Raw genomic sequence first — 21,209 nt, 5'->3', positions numbered from 1 at the left:
ATCAGTCTTCAAAAGCAAAGGAACTTAATATTTTTGTGAAAGTTTCAATAATTTTTTTAGTACACTACTTTTTTTTTTTTACCAAGAGGTCTGTTTATATCATAACTCTTCTCATCTACTTTTTAATTTTAAAATAATTTTCAAGTCCTCTTCCAGTCTTACAGATTAGGGGATTGTTTTACCTTTCAAGATATTGGGACTGTTTCCCACCCTTACATCTTGAAATCCAGAAAGAAGACAATACCTGAACAAAACACTGAAAACTCTACCAGTTTGGAAATCTTCTTCCCCGGGTAACCAGATTATTCAGACTAATTCTTTCCTCCAAATATATTTAAAATTAACAGCTCCACACTTTTCATCAAAAATAATGTTATTTGAAAACTCACAGTAAAAGTAACAGGTCCACCTGGGAGGCTTCACACAGTTCTTCTAAAGTATCTATTTCATGTTCAAAACAAGAATATTGTGTAGATGTGCCATATGTCAATTCCTGTGCTTTTATGGATGATAAATAAAGACTTTGGTCAATATTTTTAATATCAACACACTCTGCTGATGCCATAACAAGTTTTATTTGTGAAAATTTTGATTGTTATGTTACCAGTGAAGAATTAGATTGAGGGCATCAGCTGTAATGAAACTCGCAAATCATGGATGCTGGTAATGATTTTTGTCAGCTGGGTAACTATGGCAGGAAAAATGTTTCTCTTCAGGCCACCTCCAGAAAAAAATCAGTCTCACCCACCAGCTTGTTCTAAGGAAGAGTTTGAAAATGCCACAAAAAGTTCAAAAGAAAAGGGATATTTGATGTGTGCAACTCTTCACATCATTACCATCTTCTTCATTTATTTGATATTGCTGCATTAATTCCAAATGGTCAAAATAAATTCAGCCCAGCCATGAAAATGTGTAAGATATGATGAGCCTTTTTTACAATATTAATTACAGTTCCTACTGGGATTACTGCTCCCTGAGTTGCCTTTCCCCTTTCAGATACCCACATAGAGCTCTAATAGAAGCTAGATGCATTGCTATGTATTCAAAAGATTCTTAGCCTACATCTCTGCTAAACCACACCCTCAGAGACTCTCATTCTTTCTCCCCAGTATTACTTTTCACACCAACTTCAAGGAGCAAATACATAAAACAAAGAGTCAGAGGGAAACATTTCCTTTTATTCATACAAAGGAAGAATGCTTTGCACTTTTTCTCCCCAAAATTCAGTACACTTGAAGTCTCAGTCTGGTGTAACTGATATCCACAGCTGTGTCAGGTTGCAAATTCAGGTATCTTGTGATCTACAAGGACTAGAAAAATGAATGGACAGCACTGTGTCAGGGAGCTCTGGTGCTATTTGCTACTCACAGCCCAAGAGACCTGAAGATTAGAGGTCATATGTTAACTTAAGTAAGATGGAATCATTCTAAGGTGGAATTTTGGCACTGCCGTGGTAGTGAACGCGCCTGTTCTTTTGAGGACAGACACTGTAAAATCAATCCCAGCTACAAAATTAATGAAAGTTATTTGGTTATATTGGGTTTTTTTAACTTCTTTCCAAGTTAGGAGGACCCAAGACCCCACTTTCTACTTACCTATTTTTGCAAAAGAGGCAAGGAGGATCCAAAGGGTAACTTCATAGGGAATTTGCACATAGTCATAGTCCAGTGTGAAAACATGCAGCCTCACGTCTTCAGAAGAGTCAGCAGCACCACTGGATTCATGTTCATAGTGAAGCAAGGACCTCTTGCCCAGGCTGGGCTCACCCCCATGAGCAGCAGCAGAAGAGGATACCACGCTCAAGAGCAGCAGCAGCACGTTGGAAAGCTTTGCATGTGCAAGCATGGCAAAGCCCATGTTTGGGGCTGTGACAATTTTATTACGGATTTAGCATATAGTGGGTGCATGAAGGTGTGCACAGTCACTTCTGGTGATTCACACTGCCCACAGCCACTTCTTCCTCAGGGCTCTCTCATTCGCCTGTTAGAGGTCATTTTATAGTCCTTATGTGCCTGTCCCATTCCTTGCTCTGCAGACTGACCTGGAGTTTGTGTGAAGATACCGGTTGTGCAGGTTCCACTGACCCAGAAAAACCTTGGCCTCAGCATTACCCTGTTGAGGAATAAAAGGACTTTTCCAACTACATAATTTATGCAGCCTCTCTGATTTTTCCACTGTCACATAAAAAAAAAAAAAAAGAAGCCAACAAATCAAGCAAAAAATCTTTCAATGCTCACCCTTCAGGCAGCAAGCACAGCACCAGGGAATTGCATCGGCTGGGAGAGGTGCTGGCAGCCTGGGCAGGCAGGAGAGCCAGCTTCGTGCCTTCCTCTCTTGGCCTCGCTCCCCATCTGCCTCCCCAGCGCAAGTGGCACCCCGGGCACCACACTTGGCACGACTCCCTGGTCCTGTCACACCTGGCAACAAAACTACTCAGTGTGTAAATAAAGGGACCGTGCAGGGCTCACGGGAGGGACATCTGGTGGGGGACCGCGCAAATTACAGCCTCGCTTGGAAAGGGGGGCTCCCTCCCTTAAACACTGCATGTAATTAGCAGGTAATAGCAACATAAAGAGGAAGGGATGAGTCACACCACCTGCCTGAAATTGGATCTTGGGTTGTCTTGTATTTGACATTTGTTTTACTCATACCAGTAAGGCACCTACTGGGCAAATACATTATCCTCCTCCCACTGCTCTTATGGATCATTATTTTAAAATGCCGACGTATTTTATCCTCCACAAAAAACTACCATGTTTAGTGCAAGGATAACAGGGTGTGCAAACATAGTGCTGTTAATTAGAAGCTTCTAAAACCTGTATTACTTATCTTAGAACTGAGTGCATTTAATTTACTGACAAATCATTCAAATTATTCAATCATTTGAGTGTGTTAGAAGGCAGTGCAGATAGGGCAGATGGTGAGAACAGATGTGATACCCCAAAACAAGTAGTTCTGAGGACCCTGAAACCACACTGCATGTGCTTGGGAGGGGATTCTTTCAAAGAAATTGGCCTCACTATTCTCTCCCTTCATGGGTAGAGAATATCTTCCACTTGACTTTCTGTGGAAGGGATCCAGTGTGTGCATCTGTGATGGTCTATAATGCAAAGCAGAAGGTGATGGGGTGACAAGTGGGAAATTTGCATCAAAATTATAATTACCTGAACCAAACCTCCAATACAGGTGGAACTGCAATGTCAAAATTCTCTGTGGTACAGTGTTAGAACCCTAGTTACTGAGAATTTTAGACTGTCTGTGCTGACAGGCACTGACCCCCAAAAGAACACTACATTTAATCTGAAGCTGTAAAGAAAGTGTCCAAAATTAAATGATAGCACTAAAATTATAAGGTGTAATTTGAAAAGAAGTGTGTAATATCACATAATAGAAAACTTAGAGTTTAAAATTTTATAATATAGTAATATATATAAAACAAAATAAAAGTTTTAGAGCAGAAACTAATCCTTCTTCTTTATCTTCTTCTTCATGGGTTTGGGTGGTATTGTGTAATTAAATGAAAAAGTCCACATACGAGCCGCGAGTAGTTAGTTATTAAGTTAAAAGTAAAAATAACTTGTGTTATTTCTTAATTAGACAATTTATCCTTAAAAAACCTTGTAATGTGAGAGATATGGCTCCATTTTTTAGTTTGTTCAAGTACTGTAAAACTCACAGTTTATGAGACTGTAATATAAATAAAAACTAGCAAACATCTGAATCCAAACAAAAAGTACCATCTTACACATTTAATCCCAACCCTAACAAAAAAGAAGATAAAACTCCACAGTACAGTCAGTGATGCCCTTTGATGTTCTACTTCTACATGAAGCAGTATTTTCTCTCAGCCTCACAGCACCATCAGTCCTCCCTCGAAAGCTTTGAACCCAATATAGCATTAGGTAGATAATGCTCAGCCTGCTTGCAAAAGAGTTCTTTTTTCCAGTATACTGATCCTGTTGACAGTAGTATTTCTTAGAATGCCTTTCCAACAACAAATCTGACAGATGAGATATTCAATTAGCATTATAAAACGAGGATTTGTTGCCTTGAAGGCCAAATGAAGTAAGCAGAACCACAGAGAAGAGGCCATACCACTCAGATTGCTTAGTACTGACCATTGCATTTCACTCAGCTACAGACAGACACACAGACTGCAAGATGGTTTGAGAATAAGTGGTGTGAGCTCTGGAGAGTTGGCAGCCAGAGGACTGCAAGGGAAAGATTTGGAGACCCTGGAAGTCTACTAGTTGTGACAATCAGGGCTTTGATTTACACCTGCAACACACCCATAGTGCCAACACACCCATAGTTCAGTGGGCGTCGAGTGACCAGCACCAGGGAGGATCAGCAATGATCAGGTGCAGGTGTCCCCAGGTGTGAACTGTTTTAGACCTGGTTGAATTCTTCCCCTCATTGAAGGAAGGATGGAGAAGCCTGGGGTAAGCCTACACAGTGGTCCTTTTTTTCTGAATCTCTTTGGCATGCCCAGCTGCAGCAGTCTCTCATGGTATTTTCTTGACGTTCCCACTGGAGGAGGTAACTCACTTCAGGAATTTGGGTATGTCCCACTGGATTGCATCTAAAAAATTAAACTGCAAGCTTCCTCTGGAGTTCCCTTTTTAAAATCTTTTTCTAGAAAACAAGTGTTAAAGTATTCCAGAAAGGAATGCAGTGCAAAGAACATTGTATGTCTCAAAATCAGAGCAAAATGGTATAATGAATAGTAAAAAAATGGTATAATAAAAATAGTAATAAAATATTAATTTATGAAAGATAGCTCACATTTACAGCTGTGTGCAGTGGCACAGTTTTGCTGTGCACTGTCACACTTCAGGCCTTCTGACTGTTTCAGAGAAGCTCTTGCTGGCTGCAGTGACAGCTGACAGCTGTCAGACCATACAGAAGAGGTCTTTGACAATCATGTTACCATTCCTGAGCCTGATGTCATCCCACTGTGAAATTTCTCCTATCTATACCAGTCTGAATAACCTTTGGGAGAAGCCCTTGATGCTGAAATTTTCCAGCCTCTTAGTAGTTTTCATTGGCATGTGGTAATGCATGTATTTCCAGAACTTCTTGTGGGAAGCAGCAGAAATGGAAGACTTCCAGGTAACGATTGGTAAAATCCGAAGTGCTTTCTTCACTACTGGAGGCAAAGTCTCTGGCTCCTGGAAATCCTGGAACTTTATTAATACCAGTTTGATCCCTTTATCTTCCAATGCACAGTTCACTGCTGCCTGAAGTTCGAAGATGCTTGGTCCACTGACATAGGCTGGGCTCAAAACAATTATTACCCGTCTGCTGTGTTTAATAGCTGTTACAACTTCATCTGTGTAGGCTGGAGAGGAAATGGTGAGAGTTACTGCATTCTGCAAAGGAGTTTTTATCTTATCACTTCCTTTATTAACAGCTAAAACCCAGAAATAAGGAAAGGCAAGAAGAGGAATGCTGAGTAATCATACAACACCTAGAAATGGGTTTGCTGTCCGGGGGTACCATGGCTGTTCTTATAAGTGAAGAAAACTATAAAGTGAAGAAAACAACTTTCTGCTCAGGACATGAAGGGCACATCTGAGACCTCAGCACATTTCAGCAGGGTCTCAAGGGACACTTGGACTTTTCTTCATCTCTCCCAGAGGGCTTTCTAATTACTGAGGTAGCACTGGCTGTAGTTGCTCAGAAAGTAACTACTATTTGAAGTCTTCTTTCCAGGGAAAGGAGTCTGCTTGCAAAGAAATTCTTGCACAAGAAGCTTTGTCTCAGCCTAGTAGTTCACAGTGACCTCACTCCAAAGTATGTGTGTGTCAGGCTCAGGGACCAGACACAAAGATCAAAACATTGTGAGATTTGAACATAAATTCCACTACCTAATTATAGAATTTGTTGCTCTGGTGCATAAAGGTTTTTTTTTTAAAGTGAAACACAATTTTATAAAAACAAGATTTTCTATCATGCCCAGGGAACTTACCTCCTCCCGGAAGAATATCTCTTTCAAGAATACATAACTTGTATCCATATTTATTTTCTAGCATATCTGGAAGAAGCTCCAGGGCAAATTTTTCCTCACTAATTAAAGCAGAGTCACTTTCAGAAGAGTTTAGTTTTGCATAGGATACAAACGCATCAAATTCCTTGCCATCTAAAAGAAATGAATAAATAAATAATAAATAATGACTACATACATTAACAAGTCTGGCTGAAGCCTTCAGCTTCTTTCTTAATGACCAGTTTCCATTTATATCTATTTAAGTAGGCACAAAACAAACCTAAAATTATGATGAGCTCATAGATTACAGCTATCCAGTAACCAAAGACAACCTTGCTGTCTCACTCTCTTGCAAATTTTGCAGACATATGCTACCAAAGCAAACAAGCAAGCTGGAGGTGTTTAGTGCAAGGTAGTTTAAAGATTTGATCCTTTCCAGACAAAAGCCATGTGGTAAGAAATAATTCCCAATCTTTTCTCTCATTTGCCCAAATGCTGATTAAAATAACTTGTCAATGGCCTATCTTATTTTAAAATATAATAAAGCTTAAAGGAACAATGTTCTTGAATATTAGTTGCTTGCAAAAGATACGCTGTTTTCATACACTGTTATGTTTGTAAACATAGAGACTTGTGTCTCTCTGTTAAGGAGCAAAGGCTAAGTCTGATCAAAATATCAGCTGACACAAAGTACTGACCAGTTATTGAACTTAAGTCTCCTTAAAAGAACGTTTGTACAGTGCAGATGAAACATAGGTAAAGAATTTTTCTTAGCTTTGATCACCCTGGTAACAAGGTCCTGAGTAAGGTGCATTCTTAACTGCGAGGCAAAAGTAAATTATATCTGCTGAATAAACTTTGAACTACACTTGAGGGAGAAGGAACGTAAAATACAACAGTTTCTGGTGAAAGCAAAAGGCACAGTGGACCCAGTCCAGTTTCCCAGTTACTTGAGACCATTTAGTTATCCTAAGACTGCCAGATTTGACAGGGGAAGTATTGGAGACTCAAGCACTTTGGAATGGCAGGACATGGTCAGGCAGCCCAAATACCATCAGGCACCTATGTTCAATTAGCTGAATTGTATCACATGACAATACAATGAACAGGAACCAGAAGGAAATTCCCCTGTGTAGAGCAGGGTGCTGCTGCAGGGTGAGATGAGATGCTCTCTGGATTCCACCATATTGACTGCACCTTCACCTTCACTGCTTGGGAACTGAGACACCCACATCCAGCACAGAGACCTGAGTGCTGAGTGTCATGACCCACATGCCTTGGTGTTGACCTCCCATTTTCCATCTCTAGATGTTAGATCAGGACCACAGACACAGGCTAGAGTCACCAGGTTCCTGCAGGATCTAAAAGAGCCCATTTGTAAAGCAAATTCAGAAAACTAACATGGATGAGCTGGGGCTGAACACTTAAATTCAGAACCAGCACATTGCAGAAGCTATGTCATCAAAAGAAAACAGAGGTGTGCAGACTCGGTCTGGAGGCCAAGAATGTTATCAGACAACACATGTTGCATCTCTGCTCCTCCCCTCTGCTCCTGGACACACTTTCAATCACATCCTTCTACTGGTGATAGTTCTTGTGATAAACTCTTGTGATAATTGGGGAAGATGATTTGCTTTGCTGGCTACACACTGTCTTTTACTGAGTTATTTTTCTGCCAAGCTGAGTCAATTTAGGACCACAAGAATGAATCATCAGCAGTAGGCACACAGGACTAATGTGGGAATTAAAGGTGGGCCAGAGGTTCACTAGATTTGTTTAGCTGAACTTCAATTCATTTATACCTTAAGTTGAAGCTCCCTTGAAAACAGATCTTAAATAACAATAAATTGCACTACAAGCCAGATATTCCTCATTTCACCCACAGAGGTCACTGCAATCTTATTAGACCACAGCCACTAACAAACACATGCCTTTACAACATTACTATCACAATAGCAAGTTAAAAATACCAAATAAGTCCCATTATGCCATATTTTCACATAATTGCACAGGAAAATTACAAGCTGAGGAACTTAGGGTGCTGTATTTAAGATATTGAAAGTGTAGGAAATGAAGAATACCTGACTTCAGCAAAGGGATGGCATATGTGTTCTAAAAATGCTAGTATCAAATCTCCTGCATTATTTCTTTCTACATGTGGAAGAAGGCAGGAGTTTTGAGATATATCTGAATTGGCTAAGGAGGCCAATTAACCCCAGAGGAGTTGTAGTTTCTCCCTCCACAAGGTCCTGTACAACCTATGTTGGCTCTGCTTTGAGCAGGTGCCCAGGATACTTTCCAATCTTGTAGGATTCTTCAATTGTCTGATTCTGTGCTGAGAAAGACATGAGATAAGAAATTACAGAAAGGAAGAAACAGCAGAATCAAGTCATAACTGCTGCTTTGCTGCTTTATGAACAAGTCCTTTCAGACCTCAGGTGACTTGATATGCATCCATGAAGTGAGAAGGACATAGTCCTGCAGGTGAGAACACACTTTCCCTGGGCAGAAAACTCTCTGGGTATGCACAGTTGGTCTGCACATCCCCTGTACCCCCATGCTGCAAAGGGAGCTGTGTGCACGAGGTACCTGAGAAGCAGGGGACAGGCAGGGGACAGGGGCTCTTATGGTAGAACCCAAAGGTGCCTTCATCTTCAGTGCACAGGCCTTGGCAGGTCTGTGTCTGTCCTGCTGACATGCAGGGTGTGCTCTAAAGGGACTTTCCACAGGTCCTTAAATCACTTTGTTAGCAGATAGGGGGGAAATTTTGAGTGGTTTCCCAAATTGCTTTGGCCAAATGCTTTAGTGCCTGTAAAAACGTTTTCCAGAAGGGGAGGTAATTTTCCAATTGTGCATGTACTTAGAGGTATCTAGATAGAGTTGTTTCACACTCACATATAAGATACATGTCCAAACACAAAAACAGACTCAGACTATCTCAAACTGCATCAAGAGGCAAGAATTTTTAGAAAAATTTTCTCAGGCACAAATGATCGGAATTCTTTCAACAGATTTAAGAAAATCATACCTTAAGTTCTTTGAAGTAGTCATAGTGATTCCTTACGTACATTTTTACTCTATCTACTATTTCATGGGCCTGTTTTAGCTGAGGTGGTGGAACAATGCTACCACAGAGACTGGAAAAATCAAAAGCTAATCACTCGGATCCAAATGTCAAGTAGTTTCCAAAGATTTTAGAAAAGAAATATGAATATTTCCCAAACATTCATTTGTCAACTGGTGCCCTTCATCATCCTATTTCTCTCTTTTGTTTATTCTTCTGAAAAACTTTTTAGCATCAAGTGAAAGATACAATAGACCCTGGAGTCATTCACCTTGTTATGCAAGGTCATTTCATTCTTGTCCAAAAGTTTTTTTTTTAATTTTTTCAGAGAATGATTGTGAAATGTTGGAGATGCAAAGTTATTCCCAGCATATGGACTGCCAAAATTCAGCTTCCTACTTTAATCTTCTATGGGTAAATTAGGGTAAAAGTCTAACTGACATTTCTGTTGGTGTCAGATATTTCTTTCACACTATATGACTTTTTTTTTCCATCTGCATTCACTGAGCATCTTGCAAGGTTTAGTAAAATTTTTATTGGCTCAAAGAGAACAGTCTTTAAAAGAGCTTAATTAAATGAGTAATTCATATCAGATTATCCCACATGGCAAAAGGCAGTAGAAAAACTGGAGCAAATTCATATTAGACAAGGCTTCTTACCTTCTGTACTTTTGTTGTGGACCAGATAACTTCGATACATCAGCACTATTTCAATCCAGTGCTGGTAAATAAAGGCAGTGCACACAACAAATGCAAATAGAGTAGAAATGGCACTGCAGAGTACATATAAGAAGAACACTGCAGGAAGAAAAGCGTATGTCATAACTTGAGTTTCCAAAATAATATTGACACATAGATTAAAAAATCAGTCCAGAAATGGAGACAAACAATCTTACAAAATCTTTTTTCTTATCCCTCTGGCAAAATTTAGGGAAGTCAAGATTTCATGTAGCCACAAACCTTGTCATAGAATTTCAGTCTACCATCAGTGACCTTTTTTGCATGGCATCTCTTTGGTGATATGAAAGGCCATTCTATGACAGAGTGCACAGAGAAAATAGTCTCTGGTACACTCAGCAATGCTGAAAATAGCCATCACCTGAGATGGAAAAGCTATGTCAGAACAGACACAGCTGCACGCAGTGCCCTTCTGGCAGCTTCCTGTTGCACTCCTGTGATGAGCCTCTGCTGTGAACTATGGTTTAACGCTTTAATTTCCACACTGATTCAGGTTTGGTGCTTGAAAGGCTGCCACAATCATATCAGTTATGGTAACTTCTCAGAAACATGCACATTAATGACTGGGAAAATAAACAGAAATATCCTATGGAAATCAGGGAATACTGCTGCTTTCAGCAGCCTCTCTGCCTCAGTTTAGTAGATTGCCTATTAATGCTCAGAGATTGCACTCTCCTTCCTTCCAGTTATTCTCTAACTTCCACTTGGCTCACCTGCCTGCAGTAATTCCCTAGATAGCCCTGCTCTTCTGAGTAAGCCTCAAAATACTTGGCTTTCAAGACATCTGACAAATCACGATTTTCCCACTCAGGTTCAAGAAACTTCTACTGCTGGCTAAAAGCCAGTGTCAATGGGGAATTAATTAGTAGCAGTAGAGTAAATCAAAATGTGTCTTCAGGAGTAAATAGTCACCAGCTGATAGCTTTACCTCTCTTCTTTCCTTTCAGCTGGATCACAGCAGTGGCATTCCCCACTGAATTCTCAGCAAAGCATGTGAAGTTGCTTCTGAGGTCTTTTTCAGTAACTTCTTTCAAAGTTGCAACTTGAAGAAGTGTGTGCCCCTTCAAACGTTTTGGATAGACGCTAGAGAGGAAAAAAATGTGTATTTGCATGATGCCTTTGCTGTTCATTCACACAACTTCCCAATGTCTAACACACAAAAACAGAGGAGCTTGCAACTTGGTAATCTTGAACTTTTAATTGTAATCCAATATTCTGGTTTGGAATTGGTTCATACATGGTAAGAAAATACTAACTAACATCGTAAGAAAATACCTTGATGAGCCTGAAGATGGAAAGGTTTATCCTTAATTCATCTATTCAGTGAAATTTTTACCACTTGCCTAGTTTTCAATATATAGTTCCCTTTACTTCTATAAGATTACTTGTGGTTTTCTAAGATGTAAGATATTCACCTGGCAGAAATGCAGAGAAATGAGACTTCAAAAAGGAACCCCAAGAGAGAACTAGCTGGGCAAAACACTGAGCATCTCAGCCTCTTTCACAGGGGTAAAAAGACCAAGGACATGATAAGCAAACAGAATAAGACAGAAATAAGGGACAGAAGTATAGGAAATGACAAGGTAACTGAGGAATCCCTTCAGGGCTGAGTGAAGGATATGGGAAACAGATCTGCATCTGCAATCACTCCAGAATACCCAGGGTTTCTGAGTTTCAGCATTCCCCTTTGAAAGCCACAAGTATAAGCATCTCTGGGTCATCCCAAAGGTCATCTCACCTCGTGCCACTGCAAAATGACAGTGTCCCATGGCTTTTCCTCTCCACCTCTGCTACCTCAAGATATGTAGGAGTGAGCATAGGCAAGGATTTAGCCAAAGTCTGTTGGACGTGTTTCATTTGTTTATGTTTTAAAAAATAAACAGAAACTCTACCCATGAAAACAGCTAAGAACTTGTTAACAAGAATATTCCAAATCTAAACATTCTAAAATTAGCAAAATGCAGTTTCCGGTCTACCTCATGACTGTGTGATATAATTCTTTTTTTTTTTCCATATGACTCCTAATATGTACTTGGTTTTAGCAGTGACAGCAGGGGTTTTGCTTCCCCCAGTGTACAGAAAGTTTACCCATAAAGTTGACTCAGGGCTGTGTGGTGAAAGACAGAGTTGCCTGCATTGCCTCTACTCTGTTGCTTGCCCGAGACGAGCACTGCGTAAGTGAATGAAAACAGGAAGGAAAGGGAAGAGTAATCACTATAGGGGCTGTCCCTAGGTCACAGGAAACCTTTCCCCTACATGTTTCTTCTCTGCAGGGTCTAGTTAATTCTCACCAGGGAGGAGTCCCAAAATTCAGTGTCTTGAAATTGAAGGTGCTGCAAGCCCTCAGACCTAGTCTGTAACACTCCTTTGTCTGAGACACACAAACTCCCTTCAAAGTCCACAGCACTCTTTTGCTGATCTCATTCATTCTCCACTCAGAGGCAGCTTCCTAAGGCAGATTGTGTGAGCTGCTAGCAAGGCACAACAGAGACTGTGCTTTCAAGAACACTTGAGAACAAGAACACTTGAAAACAACTGATTCGGGGACAGGCTACCAGGAGCCCTTCATGTTGAAGCTGTCTGTGAGCTAAAGTTTTAAGAAGAGCTAAGATCATGAAGAGTTTGAGTTCTTGATTTTATGGCCTCAATATATGCTTCTGTATGTGAAGGTCACTTGCTTGTGGCATTACTAGGTGGAAGAAAAGAGCCGTCTAAAGTTTTTTCAATAAAATGTATTCAGTAAAGCTGTTATAGAATGACTTTTACAGCTGCTTGTGGTGGTAGTGACCAGAATATTGGAAGGGATGGGGGAGGAGGTTCTCACATTGTTTCCTGATTCAATTTCTCATTTACATTCTCTTCGTTGTTCCGTTTCCATGTTACCCTCATTGGAGAAACTGTTTGAAACCCAAACTGTACACGACATTCCAATTCAAGTGGCTTGCCTGGAACAAATGAGCACAGAAAAACCATGCCTGCAGAATATTATTCTCTTAAATAGCCTAGAAAGCAAAGCTGGTTTGCTTTATCAAGATCTGTCATTATTTATCAATAACTCATTTAAATATTTTCATTTGCTTCTAGAGGAGGAATTGAAACTTACCAACTTCTACTTCGAGGATCACAACGCCACTGGGATACAAAAGGTTTGGTGGATGAATAGTGTTTTTTGCTGCAATTAACAAGAATAACATTAAGTATAAAGTTATTGTGAGTGCAGAAAACCAAAGAAAATAACTTAAAATTTAATTTTTCAAGATTTAGGTGGATTTTAGACACCTAAGTCCAAGTGGAGGACAACAAAACTTGTGTAACTACTCAAACACCTGCTATCTCATTTACTCTGAGGCATCGTCCTCTTACATGAGCTGAAGAGCTTAGCAACTTGTCTGCACTTTAAATTATTTAGGATTCAAAAATTAGGATCCCCCCCTTGCGAAATCCCCTGAAGGGTGCAATCCTCACACCAGTTCTCTGTCAAACCCTTTTTCATGCCCAGTAAGCACAAACAGAGCCCATGCACACCCCATTCACAAGCATAGATACCAAAACATACCAAATTGTATCAAAATAGCCATGTTGTTTTCAAAACTCAGGCTGCCTAAGGGCACAGATAATGACACCCACAGGTTGTACACTAAAACCCACGGCTCTGATATTCTAGGAAAGTCCCATACTGCAGGAAATGGTGCCACATAACACCTTTTTGTTCTGGGTTGGTTTTTTGGGTTTTTTAACAGGGTCACAGCAGAGAAATTAAGCACAGAATCACAGAACAAGCTGAGCTGGAGGGGACCCACAGGATCGAGTTCAGCACCCAGCCCTGCACAGAACCATCCCCAAGAATCACACCCTGGGCCTGAGAGTGTTGCTCAAACACTCCTTGAACTCTGTCAGGCTTGGTGCTGTGACCACTTCCCTGGGGAGCCAGTGCCCAACCACCCTCTGGGTGAAAAACCTTTTCCTAATACCCAACCTAAACCTCTCCTGACACAACTTCAGGCCGTTCCCTCGGGTCCTGTCGCTGGTCACCACTGAGAAGAGATCAGTGCCTGCCCCTTCTCTTCCCCTCACATGGAAGACTTCCACTGCAAGAGGGTCTCCCCTCAGTCTGCAAGGTTCTAGGGTAGGATGCATGGGGTGCCTTTTAAGTGTTTTTCAGACTGCTGTAGAAAGTGAGGGGAAAGAACAGAGAAGGACAATGTGTCAGCTCAAATACAGCCAGATCAGAATAAAAGCAGAGCTAGCCCAAGCCTGCCTGGAGAATTATGTGGGTATAAAGCAGAAGGAAGGGTGAAAGAGCAGCAGGTATTTAAAGCCACCACACAGAGATCTCAGAGACTGATAAGGCATGGTTTCCTGTTCTGGTGGGATGGATGCATTTTTCCCTTGAACTCTTAGAAACAAATGCTTAAAATACCTAGTGAAAAAAGGATCACCTATTTCAGAAAAGAGCTATCCTCATTAGATCGTGAAATGTCAAAGGAGTGTTTCTTCACTAGACCATAGAACTAGGTTGCCTCAACTTGACACATTTCTTTTGCTCCCTAAATCCTGTTCTACCTTTCACAGAGTGGCCAACCTTCCACCAGGATGCTGAGGAATAGTCCTGTGCTGTTTTCATACAGAAACAGCTGTACTGCATCCATCAGGACATAGAATAGATTTATACTTTCCTACAGGACCTACTGCTATTACTTTTGGATGTTCTAGATGGTGTCCCAAGATGTCCTCAGAATACTTGGGAGAGGATTTGAATGATCCTGTAGCTAATGCAATCTATGGGTTTTTCAGAACAAGAGCTTGAACAAAAGACAGAAATAAACATAATAAAGAAAACATACTTTACTTCAGGCATTTTATTCTGGGTTTTTATACTACTCACCAATGACTTCCACTGTTGCTGCTGTTCTCACTGTCCACTTGGTAATGTTGTCAGACAGAGTGTAATCACACACATATATTCCAGCATCTTTGTCATAGGTTGGATTCAAGTAGATTTCATTCTGCTTAAGCTTTAGGCTTGGTCTGCTTTTCCTGTATTTTATCTGGTGACCATCCTAAGGTAAATAATATCTAAGAATTAAAGTTGGTTTTTTTCTTGCTGTTGGTGCTGTTACTAAATGATATTTTAATATATTTGGACAGGATTTTCATGGCAGAAGGACTAAACCAAGGTCTTTCCACTGAAGCACAAAATGGGATGTATAAGGAGTCTGAGGACATTTTTCCATACTAAAAAATATGTGAATAACCTTGATTTTTAAAAAATTATTTGAAATTTATGGTCGATGCAAAAATATGAAATCATGAAGCTGATCTAAATTAAACTCCTATTACTAAAGAGTGACAAAAATGATCACTTTTTTGATGGACTGGGTATTTTTTGTTTTGTAAAGAAATCATTTTGAAAGCATTTCCAAGTTATTTTATGAGATGTAAAGCACAAGTTTGGATGGTATGATGTTGAGCAACTGTCACTACTTTTAGAAGTATGAAATCATCTATTTTTGAAAAGCACAACTATTTTTCAGCATAATATATTCATATTCTACCGAAACTAGCAAGAATTTTCCTTAAATCAAGTTCCTGAAAAAATCCAGTAACACAAATGTGAGGATGCTCCTCAACTTCAGTGGGCGTCAGATCAAGATGTAGGTAAAGATAAACATAATTTAAATTTTTAAAGCAAATGCAGAATAGCTTTGCCTAGATCATAACTCTACTTGATAGAATAAAATAAAGTAAATAATACCTGGCAGGAAAATGCACAATTTCAAATTTTAGTCATTTTCCTTTGCCCATATTACCATCCTTATAAATACTGAGTCAGTAGTGGTTCTGTAGAATAGTGTTTCATTTAAAACAGGAGTCTTGGAAGGAAAAATTGAAACATTATTCTTAAAATAATTTTGTGTCTAACGAAGCCAGTTTTTCTTTGGTATACTGGATATTTTCAAAATTTGAAATGTCAAAACAAAATTTAAAATGTTGCATTTCAAACATGCCAGTTTTGTAAGAAAACTATTTTAATTCTTAATTACTTCAATTTCTTAGCTGAAGAGCAAGGATTTGTTGGCTTCTGTTTCATATAATAATATTTTGGGTGTGGCAAATTTCTTCAAAACTCTTCCTTAAATACTTGATATATATCAGTCCAAGATTCTACTTTTGGGTTGAGTTTCTTTGGCATTGCCTGCCAAAGAAAAGTTCAAGAACTAAGGCACATGACATTAGCTAGACCTGAAGCTCCACCTCCTCTCAGTGAAACTCTTACCTTGTACCATTTCACATCTGGCTTTTTTATGTGGCTGTAACATTTTGTCCCAGGACAGGTTATTGAATTCCCACTGCCAGCAAGCAGATATAGAATACTTGTGTCATAACCTGAACATTTGGCTGCCTTCTTTGTTTGAACATCCAAAACAATTTTGAGACATGGGATTTTTTCCCTGAGTGATGCAAAAAAAAAAAAAAAAAGAAAGCATTTAATACAGAAACCAAACCAAAACAATAATTCCCCCATAGAAATAGAAACCTTTTACTCTTTTACTCCATTATTTTTTTACTCTATTACTTACCATATGCTGCTACAGATGTACACTCCAGAAGCACTGTCCCTTATTGGTTTAAACCAAAGTGCATCTCCTTGGAAAGTCAGATTTGAGGTTTCCTTGATAGCCTTAAGTGTCTCTTTATCTTTCTGGTGCCAGAACCATTTCACCTTATGTTGATTTAGACGTGAGTTTTTATAAATCTTGGTAGCATCTCCATCTGGTAAAGCACATTGTAGAACAAACTCCTCTCCATTAATTGCACGGTACCATATTTGAGGTCCAGCATTAGAACATTCTGGAAAGCAGGACAGTAAGATATCAGTACCATATGAAAAAAACCAAAGTCATGGTGAAAAAATTAAAAATTAAAAAAAAAATTAAAAATAAAAATTAGGAACAAAAATAGAACCTTGCCTTTCTTGTGTTGAATATTTCTTTATGTGATCAGAACATGGACTAATAAAAAATAGGTTTTCTTAAATATGTAATTTGCCGATGTTCTTGAAAATTTATTTAGAAGCTTCCAAAGTTTATTAGGCCTTTTTTCAAAAGCTTAATGTGAAGAGTTTTTGTGATGTGTAGACTTTTGCATGCATGCTAACCTGTTAAACCTCAACTTTGTAGAAAAGCAGACGCAGCTCTTCTCAATCTTGCCACGTTAACGGAGAAGGGACTGACATAAGCCTGAGGAAGCAGAACCTGCCCACCACATGCCCTATTTAAGGTAAGACTGACAAACATAATTGTCTCAGTGATATTTATAAATATTTATCCTCCTATGTTTCAGTAACTGTCTCTAAAATTACACCATGTTTTTTAATTCTGAAAGGTGTGGTCAGCCATCCTAATGCCCATCCTGCCACTCAGGCTGTTGTGACCTTTGAAAGTATGGCAGGATTTCACCCCAGCAGAAGGGAGGTCATGAAATCTTTTCCTCACCTGCCCACCTGGGAAACTCTTTATAGCTTCATTTTCTCTTTGTGCACTAAACTGGATCAAGCTCCTCTAGGTATTTTGTGTGTGTGGAAGGCTTTGATAAATCACTCTCTTTCTGCTTTTGTCTTCCTTCTCCCCATTCCCTGCCTCACTAGACCAGACCCTGGAGACCTAAGTCACGGATGCAATTCATTTGTTTCATTTAGGTCTCAGAGACTCTGCTTTACATTTATCCTTTTCATTGGGGAACTGATTTTTGAGTCAAATTTAGGGTATCTTGTATTACCAATACTTCAGAAAGGCTATTCTCTGCACTTGCAAAAAGGCTATTTGTCTGACACAAGGATGTATATGGGCAGGAAAAACTCACGAAAGCAAGGAAAAATTAAGATCTCCTTTTCTAAGTTTTCAGAAAGCCCCACAAACACCAAACACCACTGGAGCAGATTCTTACCTGGCAAGTTAATCTCGCTAACTTCTACCTCACTAACAAATAGTGTTAGTGTCCAGCACAAAGTGAGCATTATTTTCTTTATCAATTTTGGCTGATATTTGGAGACATTTTCTTTAAGAATCATCTTGCTTTCTGTAAAAGAGGAAAACAGGGGTTTTTCTTGTAAATAAGAGTCCAATAAAATAGATAATAGCATATTTCATTTTGCACCTCTGTAAAACTTTACAAACATTATTTCCTGCATATTGTGTTTTTTAAAAATTAGGTTTGCAGCACTTTTCCTGCTCACACTATTTCACAGAAATACAGGATGGATAGTACTCAAGAATATGCAACAGTCTCTCTAATTACACCTTGCATGGAATTGCTTACAGATGGATTTCCAATTCATACCTCCAATAATGCAGAACTCCATCTCTGGAGTGGAAATGCAGATCCTTCCTCCTTTGATAGCAGCATGTTCTCTAAGATGAGAGGTAAGCTATCAAATATCATCAGCCTTCAGCTAATGATGCCTATCAGCAACAGAATGAGACAGGCAGAAATGGCACCAAAAAATCCATGGAGTGCTGTTGTACCTTGAAGGTCAACAGGCCCAGGCTGGATTCCTTGGGGATTAAACCAAATCTGAAGATGTGCTGCAGCTGCAAACAGCACTGAGCCCAGGTGACTGGAGACCCATGCAGAAGTAAAGCCCTCAAAGCATGTCCTGTGTGGGCACATGTCTTTGGTTCTCTCTTTCACCCAAGAGATGTGCTCCTAGTGGGCTTTGTTACCAGCCAAAATGGGCATACTTAGGATGTCTACTAGGGCCAGCAGAGCAACCTAAAACCCCTTCTCCTCCTCCATGGTGTAGCTGGGTGTGCAGCATCAGGCCTCACTTTTGCACTACAGTGCTGCGCTGCTCTGCTTGAACAGCTGCGGCAGAGCCCTGCTGAGAAGAGTAACTGTCACTGACATGTTCTATGAAAAATCCTTTCTTTAGGAAAGCTGAGAAGCCTCAAGGATAAACTGTAAACAATTCTTATCTGCTGCTGTGGAATGCAACAGGTGGATCTGTGATTAGTCTCATCTAGTTGTTTCTAATTAATGGCCAATCACAGTCCAGCTGTCCAGACTGTCTCGGTCAGAGACAAACCTTTGTAATTCATTCCTTTTCTATTCTTAGCTTAGCCTTCTGATGAAATCCTTTCTTCTATTCTTTTAGTATAGTTTTTAACATAATAGATATCATAAAATAATAAACCAAGCCTTCTGAACATAGAGTCAAGATTCTCGTCTCTTCCCTTATCCTAAGACCCCCGCAAACAATGCATCAGGTAACACCCACACCAGCATAAGGGACCAGCTCTGTGGGCTGCCGTCTGGGTCTGGGAACACCCAGGGGATTTAGAGTGGGTCCACAAAGCACTCAGATGCACCCAGACCCCTATATGACAGTACCCTGTACAAGGTGAAACCCCAAACCATATTGTTATGTTTTCCCTCTTCTACTAAGAAGTGTGATCTGCATCCCATAGCCTTCTCAGCCACACTGAATATGCCCAGTGTGCATATTCCCCAGCCATGGCTTGACCTGGCTATTTAGTAAGGACACACCCAACACCTATGACTGATATGTCTGCAGCATCTGCTCCAGGAGTAAAGGGCAGTGCCTGGTTCAGGAGCAAAGTACTTGCTGCTGTTCAATTTGCACAGTTGTGCGTTGTGCAAGAGTCCTCAAGGGTTTTTTTCCTTTCCTTTGGCCACAGAGTGACTCTGCATTTGCAGTGCTGTCAGAGAGGCACTGAGTCAGCCCAAGGGGCAAGAGGTTGGGGAAAGGCTAGTGCCTTGTCTGTTGGCACCTCATGCAAGTCAGACACTACTCATACTGGCGAGCATCAGCAGAGCCTCCAGTGCCCACTGAGATAGAGAGAGCTGATGAGAACTCCCACACTGCACTTTTCCAGGCAGCTGTTTTGTGTAGAGGGGAGAACTTTTACTCACCAGTCTCTTCAGAATGTCTCTATTCCTTGCAAGTGAATGGAATGATCTATTTTTTTATGCTCAGAGGCCACAGGAAGTAAGTTAACTCCTTTGTCTGACCTCATCCTGGTGGTTTGTTACAGGTTGGCTGCTGTCATCACCCCGCTTATTTTTTAAAATCATCCTGAAACTCCAAGTCTCTATGTATGTCTCAATAAAGTGAGTTTTCTACCAGCACTGGGAAAAAGCCCTCCATAAGTTTATCCAACTTTTTTATTCACTGCAAAAAGATCAGTGGATCCTGACTCTTGAATCTGGGTTTATGACACCTGTGAAGACCTTGCTCAGGGCATTCACTGAGGCTGCATCTCTAGCCATGGTAATTCATGGTATAAAACCAAGAGTGGTGTTTTGAGTTATGTCATCCAACAGCCCACGTGGCAAAGGCATGCTGGTGCCAGAAGCAATCAGGACCCAAGGGCCTTTTGTGTGGTTCGGTGCTGTAGTCCCCTGGGCAGGTGAGCAGGTGTTGCTGTTGTCAAAAGCAGAGGAGCAAGCACTGATCTCTTCGTTCTCATGACCAGTGACATGACTCGAGGAGACAGCATGAAGCTGTGTCAGGGGAAGTTCAGGTTGGATATCAGAAAATTGTTCTTTACCCAGATGATGGTTGGGCACTGGAACAGGTTCCCCAGGGAATTAGTCAGAGCACTAAACCTGACAGAGTTCAAGAAGTGTTCAGACAAAACTCTCAGGCACATGGTGGGATTCTTGGGGTGACCTGTGTAGGGCCAGGAGTGGGACTCAATGATCCTGATGGGTCCCTTGCAACTCAGCTTATTCTATAATTTTATTATCTACTTCTCTGTTCTCTGTACTCCACTTGACCCCAGGCAAATGGTCCAGTCTCTCTCCTGTGACAGTTCTGTTCCTTCCTGAGACTCCTTAAGCCATCTGTGACTCTGTTAAGTCACCAGAAGCTATTTGAAGAGTGCCTGACCTGGCACAGGATAAGCAGTGGAAGTGTTTACTTCCCAGGTTCCCATTTGTGTGTAACTGGGGACATACAGGCCACATGTAGTGGAAGTACATGAAGTGACTGTTCACAAAGCACTTAATAATGCCATTGATGTACAATTTCTTTGTCCTGCAATTTGCTGCCATACTAATGATACCTTCCTTTAGCTCCAAAAGGTCACCACAAATGGGAAAGTAGTGTCAAAGGGAAGGTTGACTAATGAATATTACAGCTTTGGTTAGCAATTTTTTCAATAGGCAGGGAAAATACACCACTGCCATTTGGGAATTTTTTGGTTTTGGTTTTGGGTTTTTTTGGTTTTTTTTTTGCTAACTGATGACATTTTTATTAGACAGTCTTGTAATCTTGGCATTTTTATAGTGTTTAAAATGTATGGTAGGACGTGAAATTAATATTTGTCGTCTTGCAAGTGTGCTTGACAGGAAGAGGGAAATTCTCAGCAGAAGCAGACAGCAATCACCATTCAGG

The 21,209-nt window shown here is 40.3% G+C and overlaps 2 protein-coding genes across 2 annotated transcripts in view; both read right to left on the bottom strand.

The window, feature by feature from the left end:
* Positions 1-1,875, bottom strand: part of SLC9A4 (solute carrier family 9 member A4) — a 32,627-nt gene extending 30,752 nt beyond the window's left edge. The window contains exon 1 of the mRNA XM_059839561.1: positions 1,596-1,875. Coding sequence (XP_059695544.1) covers positions 1,596-1,857 — 262 coding nt within the window. The 5' untranslated portion in view covers positions 1,858-1,875. The remainder of the gene's footprint in view (positions 1-1,595) is intronic.
* A 1,523-nt stretch (positions 1,876-3,398) lies between these two features.
* On the bottom strand, positions 3,399-18,097 carry IL18RAP (interleukin 18 receptor accessory protein). Its single transcript, XM_059839560.1, has 10 exons — positions 17,738-18,097; positions 16,372-16,642; positions 16,068-16,242; positions 14,676-14,850; positions 12,894-12,962; positions 12,615-12,735; positions 10,719-10,873; positions 9,713-9,850; positions 5,972-6,142; positions 3,399-5,341 (listed from the first exon to the last, which is right to left on the bottom strand). Exons 1-10 carry the CDS (start codon positions 17,931-17,933, stop codon positions 4,974-4,976), a joined length of 1,839 nt encoding a protein of 612 aa, XP_059695543.1. The 5' UTR covers positions 17,934-18,097; the 3' UTR covers positions 3,399-4,973.
* Between the last annotated feature and the right edge of the window lie 3,112 nt (positions 18,098-21,209).

The sequence above is a fragment of the Haemorhous mexicanus genome, chromosome 2, assembly GCF_027477595.1.
Source record: "Haemorhous mexicanus isolate bHaeMex1 chromosome 2, bHaeMex1.pri, whole genome shotgun sequence".
Lineage (NCBI taxonomy): Eukaryota > Metazoa > Chordata > Aves > Passeriformes > Fringillidae > Haemorhous > Haemorhous mexicanus.
Note: the sequence above shows the minus strand (reverse complement) of the source record. Positions and strands in the feature narration are given on the sequence as shown.